The sequence below is a fragment of the Pyrus communis genome, chromosome 10 (genome assembly GCF_963583255.1).
Source record: "Pyrus communis chromosome 10, drPyrComm1.1, whole genome shotgun sequence".
NCBI lineage: Eukaryota > Viridiplantae > Streptophyta > Magnoliopsida > Rosales > Rosaceae > Pyrus > Pyrus communis.
The window spans coordinates 2,958,009-2,968,995 of record NC_084812.1 but is presented as its reverse complement, the minus strand read 5'-3'; the positions used below and the strand labels follow the sequence as shown (position 1 = coordinate 2,968,995).

Sequence of the window (10,987 nt, the reverse complement as noted above, 5' to 3'; positions counted from 1 at the left end):
TTATTGGAGCCCCATGAGCTCACACTAACAATTATATGATAGAATAATTTCACAATAAATAAATAAATAAATAGTTGGTCCATGTGAAATGGTTCTTTAAAACGTAAATGAAACCAAATTTGAAAAAGACTGTAGTGAAGAAGACATGTTAGTCACGTGAGGAGTACATGATTATTGCTAAATGCAAACAAAAAAAAAAAAAAATTGGGTGGCAAATTGCATGTCTGTAAAACTAGAGGGGAGCAGGCACCACTCATATGGCCTGGTTTTGTTGGGTGACCAACTGGAGTGCTGCGCCCTTTGGTTATGGAGTGATGGACAGAGTTGCATTTTTCTGCTGATGGACTGGGAAATGTGGTCATGACAGCAATGACGGGGGATTTATTAGGTTGTACCACTAACATGACAAGTTCTAGCATAATCGACGTATGTCTGCGAGACCCCTCACACATAAGTGGGTCTAAGTAGAAACGATGTGTAGGTAGGTTCACTTTTTGCATGAGAGGCACCGCATTGAGACGTAATATGCTAGTTTCTCCACTCACACACCCACATCGATGAAAAACCACACCAACTAGAAAATGTATAGTGGAAACACATGTTTGTAAGCATATTTCAAATATATGCCCTTGTGCAATGCATGAAACCTAAATATTTTTTAAGGTGTGTGAAGGAAAACTGACCTATCACGAGTGTATACATTATTTCTATCTGTTTTTCTCATCACGTGACATTTTATTCCAAGTTCTAAGTTCGGAAATCTCAAATCCGGTAGCTTGTTTCACTACCTTTTCTTCCAAAAGACATAAAATAACAAGTTGGAGATATCCAACATATACATACATTCCACATGTTTAAATATTACCAGAAAGATATATAGTAATTAGCAAACAGTTTAATTAAGCAATAAGAGAATTCCATACCTGGCAAATGGAAGTGCAGATCTGACTCTAAACAGAACTGTTTAGAGATAATACAAACAATTAGTATTACCGATAAATAATGCAAAGCATCTAATTTTCACATGGCATGAGATGAATGACTATAACAGAATTGTTTATGTATAATTTAGGTTTAATTAATCAAAGCACGAGGGTTATTAAATACAATCTCAGCCTAGTTACTGTAGACATGCGTGCATGCAATAGTAGGAATACGATAAAATCCCACGTGTCCAAGTTGTGTTTCAAACTTAAAGTTAGCAATTTTATGACAAAATTATCCAATGCCGACGGATAAAATCCTGCAAGAGTAGTCATGCATTAAAGAAAACTGTGAGATTACAGGAGATTAACACGCATTACCAATACAAAATTTTTGAAACTAGTAATACTAGGGAAGGATAAATTCAAATACATTACTTCGGTTGGAATACGATAAATGCTATTAATCATTTGAACTACAACCCGTTGCTTGTACATATGATACATTCGAAATACTGCGAGTGGTTAAAATGGTCAGTATGCCAGAGCAGTGATTGGCGTGCCAATGTGGCAATGCAAGAGTCGAGATCTGCTGCGGATTTCTATGTCCAAAGCACAAGAACCTGCTAGGCCGTTGAAGAGAAAGAAAGAGAAATTTAGACTCTTAATTTTTTAGAGGTGTACTAATGAAATGGACTAATAAAGATTACATGATTTAAAATGAATGGTCTGGATGTCTGAGTCCGTCAACCCCAGAATAGATCTCATTTCACATTGTGGGGCACCATCCATGTCCAGAGTAAAAGGAATTTTAGACAGCAAATTCTACACCGACATCAAATTAATAAGCTAATTAACTATAGCAGGTGATTAGCCATTAGGCGTTTCGTCCGCCGTTTCTTTCGTTTCTTGTCCACACAAAAGCATAATCTCAGTCGACAATTGCACGACAAATCAAATATTGAGTACCTGATCTGCCCCTCGAGCTCCGATTCTCCGAATCGATCATCGTCGCATCTCACGTCAATCGTAACGCTGCGTTCTGCGAATCGCTCTTGTGCTTTGCTTCTTTTACTTCTTTTTCTTCTTTTTCTTCTTCTCAACTTCCACGGCAGAAGAATTGACGAGCGCGCTTAATTGGAAGCAGCAGTCGAGATATAAAAGGTCGACTCGAGCCCATATCAAAAAAGCCAAACCCAAATATTGAATGGGCCGACAATCTGGCCCATTTAGATCAAGCTAAACTTTTTTTAAAAAAATTTACTAAAATTCTATATTTAAATACTTAAAATTACTCAATATTATTTACCCAAAAAATCCCAAATATTAAGTAATTATATTTGTGAAATATTCATAGTTAATAAATAAATATTTGACTGTCAAAATAACTAACTTCTTCTTAAAACTGAGGAAAAAAAAAAGATTTAACATTATTATTTTTATATTTAATTTTGACTACATAAGCACAAAGGTACAAAATCACGTAATTGTTTTCATTTTTCATTCATTATGTATCATATTTCACAAAGGTATACAAAAAGATATGATTGTTTTGGTTTTAATTTGTACGTATCATATTTCACTCACTCACTCACGATGAGGTTGATCGTGGTTAAACTCCAAATAGATGTTGATTGCTTTACATAACACATAATAACTAAATTAGTAACCACTTTATTCTTATAAATGCTTGAATAATAGCATGCTAGCAAACTAAGCTATAAATTATTTTCTTTTATTAGGCTCAATAAATTTATAATATAATTTATATAATTAAAAAACACATAGACGTAGGTCTAGAAATACTTTTTATTAATAAAGGGATAGAGATCCGTTTCGGATTTCACTATCTAAAGCCTAAGAACCAAGCAATCATGATCACTCAAGTTGGATTCAGTTGTAACCATTAACGCATTCCACTGATCCACCTCACACAAATCAAAGACTCCAAATTTTCCGATCTTTAAACTTTGGACACTAAGATCCGAAGAGGATCCAAATTCTTAATAAAGGTACTGAAGCCGGTGTATTTGATTATTCAATTAAACTCCATACAATGATGGTGATGTGAGACCAAATACATGGATGTTGGATTCGTTTTGTCCATCTTTGCAAAATATAATCTCAAACAAATATTGATTTTGTTGAAGGATATTGACTCTCATAATTCTCTTGTATCTAATTGCATAAAAGGAAAAAAATAATAATGATGAATTATAATGCTTTTTATATTAAGATTGAATTGAAGCTTATTTTAAAAAAAAAAATACAAAGATTAAGCATGCATTTTAATAATGATGACTAAATGCCGTTGTGACATAATACGCCAATTTTCAATGCAAAGTGACATAATAGTATGGCATTATTGCCAGCTAAGGTTTGGTCTCATATGCATGTCATAGAGAGACAAGCATGTGCAACCAAGGTTTTAAAAACTGGTAGGCGTAAGTCATATGACAGGAATGGATTTAACAACTACATACCTAGATGGAGTTTTTAACTTTAATTAAAATTTTATTATATAATATTAAAAACATATAAAAAAGTGATAACAACCAGATATGGCTACTTAGAGCTGCCCAGACCACCTAAGCAGCCTCCTAATGGTTGTCTAGATACTCGATCAATTTTCTAAATGCTTAGGCCCTAATCAGGGTGCCATGCCCTGGTCTAGCGCCTATGTGGTCGTTTAGGTCACTTTTTAGAACAATGTGTTGGATTCCAACACAATGTGCACGTAGAATTTGATGAAATTTGGCTACTAAGGTTAACAACAAAATCACATATGAACAAATGCAGAATAGTACAAGTATATAAAGAAATAAATTCAAAAAAATTTCGAACTGGAAAATCATTACATTTCAAAACTACTATAGTTACTATGTTTGAAAAAACCTCAAATTTAAAGGTGTCTTATTGATGAGGGAGATACAAGTGGTTTTCTTATTCTAAAGATTCGCATTTCAATTTCGTTTATAATTGTGTCTAATTTGAAAAGGTGAAATTTTCTGATTGCACATATTTCTTTAAAAATTAAAATGACGAAAAATACTTATGAAATCTAGAAACAATTGTCACTGTCTTTTTTTATTGAGAATTCATCAAAACAAATTACTTTTGTTAAATGCTTCTTCAATAATAGACACGGTTGAAATACTTCTGCAAGTTGGACGCACTCCCAACAAAAACGTCAAAAACTTAAAAAGCACTTTATCTAGAAGTGCTTCTTACATAAACATTCTCAAACGGTGAGGTGATCGGTAGAAATTGCCAAGGGGTAAATTGACCGTTAATCAATCAAGTCGCCTTGTATGACCGCGGACTGTGGTTCCAAGCTAACGAAAGCAATGCTCCCGTCAATATAGCGAGCGAGCGCCACGATCGTAGGGACAGGGTAATCCCCCTGAGTCCGAGAACACCGTAAAATATCCCAATTCCTCACTCTCTCTCTCTCTCTCTCTCTCTCTCTCTAACATCTTGTTGGAATCAAAAGCAGAGTCTGATTAAGCTCTGAGCTGTACAACGGCCATAGCCACGCGCCCTCCAAAGATCTGTTACCTTCCATTGATACACACCAAGCGCGGTAGCGGGTGGATCTCGGCGACGGCGTCGTTTGGATAGAGTCCTGCAGGAGTAGAACAGCTTCTTCTTCTTCATCCGCAGCGAGTTGAGGTCAGTACTATTTGTTTCTCGAGGTTCTGTACAGATTCCGATTTGTCTCTGCTTGTTTAAATGCTCGTCGGCGGCTCTGATTTTTCAGATCCGCCGCAGTACGGTGGTTTATGTACTGAACAGGCGGTGGTCTGTTTGGTTGTTAAGAAAATGTTGGCTGAGAAAATAAAATTTGGAGTTAATTGTTTGGTTTAGGGCTTGGATTTGTAGAGGATTTCGATTCGATGTGTTTATCGACTGTTTGGTTTAGTTTAGTTTCGGTAAGTTCATTGCTTTCTGGAAATGAAATCGATGCAAAACTTTAAAATCCATGATATTGAACTAGGTTAGTAGGAAATGGATTTGCCGGTTAAAGATTTCGGCGTAATTTGGTGAAATTCTAGTGGCTATGTTACGATTCAATTCCTCTGTCTTGTCCGAATTTATGTTTCTATGGTATTAATTGTGGCTTATGATGAAATAGGGAGTGCGAGAATGGCAAGTCGAAGGGAAGACGAGAAAAATGAACGAATTATTCGCGGCCTTCTTAAACTTCCCGAGAATCGCAGATGCATCAACTGCAACAGTCTGGTACACAATTTATTGCTTTCTTGTTCAACGTTCGTTCATTGTTGCTTTTGTTGTTTCACGCGCCACTTGTACATTTTAGGATCATATTCTTTGTTTCTGATTATCGTTTAATGGTAGATGGAATTTGGTCCAAACTACGTTACTGAATTTATGTAAAGTAACATTAACTTATATTTTACACAAGTCAGCAAGAAACTCGATGATGGACGTGATTGAATCCAGCAGTCAAGCTATTGGAGAATGTAACTTGGATCGTGATACTAGTATTTTTTTCAGGGAGAAGAACCCTAACACTTCTTCATATACTTCTAAACTTAAGCTTAGACTCATAGAGCTTAATCTAGAAATTGTTACAATGTATTTAGCAAACCAAATGTATTTTGTGTTCTTGCGCAAAAATGCAAGTCAGATTAAGTATCACACAGACTGTATTTTATGTGTAGCCTGGCATCCTTAGAAACAAATTAGTACCTTAGGAGCAATATTTATGTCCAAAAAATTTGTCATGATATGGTTTTGAGTTCAATGAGTGCACGTGGGTAATTTATACCTAAAGAGTATGATTTTGTGGTTACAACTTACGTTCGTTCTTTTAATTTCATGTTCTGCCAAGCAGGGGCCACAGTATGTTTGCACAAATTTCTGGACATTTGTTTGCACAAACTGCAGTGGAATACAGTAAGTCATGATGTGCTCTGCTGCATTATTTCTTAAAAGATATTTTCCTTTCCTCTGTATGTGTGCATAGAGACAGTAGAGGCGGAGGGGGATGCTGGGTTGTTTTTTATTGAAAATTATACTCCTTTCATGTTTCATGGGCACCACTTATTGATTTGCTTGCATCGTGTTAATTGCATGAAATGTTTCCAGCCGAGAGTTCACACACCGTGTAAAATCAGTATCAATGGCCAAATTTACTTCACAAGAAGTCAATGCCCTTCAAGAAGGGGGAAATCAGGTATTCATGCATCTCTCTTCTCAGTTCTTGGAGATATTATTTCTATCTGTTGCTAATCTTCTCAGTTTATCTTGGGCTCCTCTCTACTTCCCCATTACAGCGTGCAAAGGAAATTTATCATAAAGAATTGGACCCGCAACGTAACTCCTATCCTGACAGCAGGTTAGTACTCTTTTATTCAGTTTTATATTAGTGCTAGTAATGACTGGTTCTGATTCAAATTTTTTATTCCAGTAATGTTGAGAGACTTCGAGACTTTATTAAGCATGTATATGTGGATAGAAGATATACTGGTGAGAGAAACTTGGACAAGCCTCCAAAGGGGAAAATGGTGAGCTATCCTTTATACCAAGTGCTACCATATACCTAAAGTCAACAAACTGGTTCAGTTTACTCTTATACCACAATGAAATTGTTACAAGTCTTTCTGGGTTTAAGTTGTTAATTACATGTCATACAGGGTGAGAAAGAAGATTCCTATGACAACAGAAGAGTGGATTCATATCAGGGTGGCTCTCGAAGCCCACCATATGATGATAAATATGAGCGTCGTTACAGTGATAGGTCTAGTCCTGGTGCAAGAAGTTATGATGGGCAAAGAAGTCCTGGATATGATCAAGAAAGTCGTCAGTCTAGTGATTATAGGAGAAGTCCTGGTCGCCCTGAGATTGTGAATGATTGGCGTCGAGAAGATAGATTTGGAAATGGGAGTCGAAATGATGATCGTAGAATATCTGATGGAGATTCTAAAGTGGAAGGAAAATCACCTGAACGACCAAGAGATCTAAATTCGTCAAGTCCCCCTATTGTACGGCCTGTTAGAGAGATTTTGGGGGAGAACACAGTACCTCTCCGTATAATTGAACCTCCAAAAGCTAACAGTGCTAGAGCTACTGATAGCTCTGTGCAGCATACACAGGTGATGGTTCTTCTCATCTGAATCATCTTGGTGTTATACTGTTTTCATTTACATGTGAGACCACTATAATGTTTCAGCTGTTATATGTAAAAGAGCTGCTAGTGCCCGTGGATACATATTGAGTCACAATCAATGTGATCGTAATCCCTTGCATGTCTGGAATTTTTTAGTCAACTCCATGCAGCTTACCTGTTATGCTTCACACTTTCCTGTAATGATATCTGTGTTAGTTCTGTTATATAGAAGGTGATTGCATGCTGTATTTGTTTGGGTAGTTTTGTCTTTTCCTCATCATTCCCAAAATAATAAGTAGAGTTATTCTTTTACTGTTTTTAAATAATTTCAGAGAAGTGTGTCGTCCAGCAGCTTGGCCTCCTCCAATGGGAACCCAGTGGAAGTGAAGCTGGAGACTTCTGGAAGTTTAATTGATTTTGATGCTGATATCAAACCTGCTCCAGCTGTTGTAGTTCCTCAAGCACAACAAACTACTGTAGCTCAATCCTACCCACAGCCTGCAAATTCAACCAATGACAACAATTGGGCCTCTTTTGATGTTACTCCAGCAGTGAAAGCACCTCAAGCTCCTGCAAATGTGAATTCAGTAGAATCTCTGCTATCACAATTGTCGGTTTCAGCACCTGTCCCTAGTTATGTTTCTGGGACTGCAGGTAATCTTGGTGCCCCCACAGTTGCACCGGTAAGCAGCTTGTCAACATTTCCCCCTGTTGCTGCTCCAGTTCCTGCCCCTGGATCTCAAGCATTCCCAGTAAATGGTGGTAATTTCCATGTTAAAGATCCTGCTTCCGGGCAATGGCCTACCATGCAGCACCAGCAACCTTCTTTATACCCTGCTACTGGGGTTCAGTCTGCTGGACAACAATATATGCCTTCCACTGATGGAACTTCGACTGTTGCATCACAATCGTCAGCTGGGGAAGCAAAGTCTACTGGAAGAAGAGAACTTCCTGCGGTAATTATACTTTTAATTGGCTTTGTTGGCATCATGATAATACATTAGCATAAGCTAGATGTACTTTTTTGTCCCGTATTTTAAGCCCAATTCCACTTTAACCCTTGTTCTAATTTAAATTAGTTTAATCTGTAGTGGGTAGCATTTCGTTTTAGATTGTCACATACCGAAAATGTGAATTTGTGCACTAATTTTGCCAAATTTCAATATTACCAACACGACAAATGTGGAATTGAGCCAATTTGAAATGTAAACTTCTTTACCTTTAGAAAAATTTCAATTTTCCATCAACCATGTGACCAAACTGAAAATTTGGTCGCACTGAAAGTGTTGCAGACTATAAGGGTAAATTTGTTTAGGTTACACTACACTACAGGGACCAAAGTGCAATTTGAACTAAATGTTAGGGACCAAAAATGTAATATCGTTTTATAAGTATGTACTATGTACTCATGTATTTGTTGAAATCTGAATTAATTGCAGGATGTTTTTGCAATGAACTATTCATCTTTTCTGGCACCAGTTCCTGGATGGCAAACTGGTCCTCCTCGTGGTATGGGGTTTCCTATGCCATATAACACTGCGGTGGTATTGTCTCTCAACTCGACATTTTAAAGATAATGAGTTGGTTCTCTTCACAAAAATGATTGGTATAAACCACTTTTTAAACTCATTGTATTTGAATTTCTGTTTATATAGCCAATGCCCAGTTTTAAGCAGTCTTCAAAGTCAGCAAACCCATTTGATGTAAACAGTGAACCTCCAATACAAGCCTCAGCGGTACGTTATTTCAGTTCATCTTAAGTTATCCTAATCAATGCATCTCTACTTTTTGGGTCATAGTTTGCTCAAAACCAATAACTCACCAGAAAACTGGCATTATTAGTTAGAATCAGGGCTGAAGTATTTGTTTTTAGCTCGACATGTTTCTGATATCTCAGCAATTGATGCACAAATAATTTGAAGCTTGTTGATGTGTTTTCTTAATGCAGTTTCCTTCCTTGCAAGCTCCCCTACCAAATGCCCAGCCTTTATCCCCTTCAGGTTTAATGCGCACGTCCAGCCTTGGTACTCCCTCATCAGCATGGATGCCCCTCCAGTCATCACCATATTCATCAGCGGTTCCTCCCCAAGCACCACAATATGCATCCCAAGTGCCTCCCCAAGCACCACAATATGCATCACAAATGCCTTCCCAAGCACCGCCGTATGCATCACAAGTGCCTCCCCAGCCACCACAATATGCATCACAAATGCCTTCTCAAGCACCGCCGTATGCATCACAAGTGCCTCCCCAGCCACCACAATATGCATCACAATTGCCACCAAGTAATATATTGATGCTTTTTCCCTTGTTCTTTTCCTTCTAGGAAATAGTGAAAAATAGTTTGTCGGTCTTTTTAATTGGAAATGAGCGTTGAATTGTGGTTTGATAACTTCAGGGGCCTACATGGTACAACAAGTTCCGAGCAGCGTGCCACCTTCCGGGTAACCATAATCTTGAGTTTTTCTATTTTTCATTTACTATTCAATTAGCATTGGATAACACCGAACATCTAAAATAAGTAGTTGCTCCAAGTTTTCTCCCGTATGGTTCTACTTTACGAGCTGTCCTCATGGATTCACAAATGCGGGTGTTATATCCCGATTGGAACCTAAAACTTTCTTGAATTTCTGAAAAATTCTGCATGTATTCAGTCCCCACAATATAAATATGCATGTGAAGATTGGAGTGTAATTTATGTATTTTGATGAGATAATTTGTTGATTGCGGTTTCCCTAACCTATTTGTCATACTTGTAGGTATCAAGGGGCAGGCGGCTTTGGCACCGGTGGGGCTTCTTTTGGTTCGTTAAATGTGGATCAGCAGCTGGCAGGTAGATTCTCAGCGCCTGCTACTCCAAATCCATACTCTTCGGCTGGAGGAAATCCATTTGGGTAGATGAAAAAAACACAAGATGGTCTCAAATCCCATTTAGGGTCATCATCTTGCTGCTGCTGCTGCCTGTCAAATTGCTGGAAAGGTTTTGGTTTCTATCTCCTCTAGTTTTTATGTTATCCGATGCAGCCTAATGCGAGATTGTGTTCTTGGATCATCACCGGGGGTCGGTCACAAGTCAAAAGATCGACTTCCCGTCATGTACAATTTGTTTGTTGTTTGTAAGAAAGTGAGAGAGAGAGAGTACATAGTTTAAAGGGCCATTAAGTTGTAGAGTTTGCTAGCGAAGGTGTTTTTTTTTTTTTTTTTAATTTTTCTTTTTCTTTGTTCTTCGCCTACTTTGTTGTATGATTTTGCAATCACATTATTGTGCTGTGAACTCGTTGAGTCATAAGGAAGTTGGTGGAACGGTAGCAATGATGTTACAGTGAAATGCAGTTTGTACGTTAATACAATTGTCGATCGATCGAGTGGTGAGGTTATTTTCTGATGCGGGATTTTACGGTTTTGCCTTTGGTTCTTAATTTCCAGTAATGCTGCATCACAGGCTTTTCTTTTGGTTTCTTGGTTTCCAAGTTACTTAACGTCAAATTTAGGAGGACAGATATTATTTGGTTTTTCTGTTAATTACTTGGTAATTAAGAGCATTTTTAGTCGTTTTGCAGACTCGTAGAGAACGGTAGGACATTTTATATAGCACAAGTACACTATTATGATATTCCGTATTACTGTACATTTAGAGAGGAGTTCACGCATGTATCATTGGCATGGAATGTTATGTTGACGATGTTTTGCACCTCCTGGGGTTAATTCGTGAAGAGCAGCTGTAGCCCTAGCCTACTCTCGTGTGTACAGAGCCCTACTTCTCGTCGATCTCCGATGCTTATACCATCTTCATAGAAATCATGAACTTAGCCATAGCCAAATTGGTTTAGGCCACCGTGTCTCTTTTTGTATTCAAGTTCGAATTTTCTCTATGAGCAATGGTGGATTTAGGATTCAAACTTTGGGAAGTCCCAGTATTAAAGTATAAGTT

At 37.6% G+C, this 10,987-nt stretch overlaps 1 protein-coding gene across 1 annotated transcript; it reads left to right on the top strand.

Moving 5' to 3' along the window:
- The first annotated feature begins 4,390 nt into the window (after window positions 1–4,390).
- Window positions 4,391–10,411, top strand: LOC137747120 (probable ADP-ribosylation factor GTPase-activating protein AGD14). Its single transcript, XM_068487134.1, has 13 exons — window positions 4,391–4,595; window positions 5,059–5,165; window positions 5,782–5,843; window positions 6,036–6,123; window positions 6,224–6,285; window positions 6,358–6,454; window positions 6,584–7,042; window positions 7,389–8,012; window positions 8,496–8,600; window positions 8,712–8,792; window positions 9,005–9,341; window positions 9,455–9,500; window positions 9,816–10,411. Exons 2-13 carry the CDS (start codon window positions 5,070–5,072, stop codon window positions 9,952–9,954), a joined length of 2,196 nt encoding a protein of 731 aa, XP_068343235.1. The 5' UTR covers window positions 4,391–4,595; window positions 5,059–5,069; the 3' UTR covers window positions 9,955–10,411.
- Window positions 10,412–10,987: the final 576 nt, after the last annotated feature.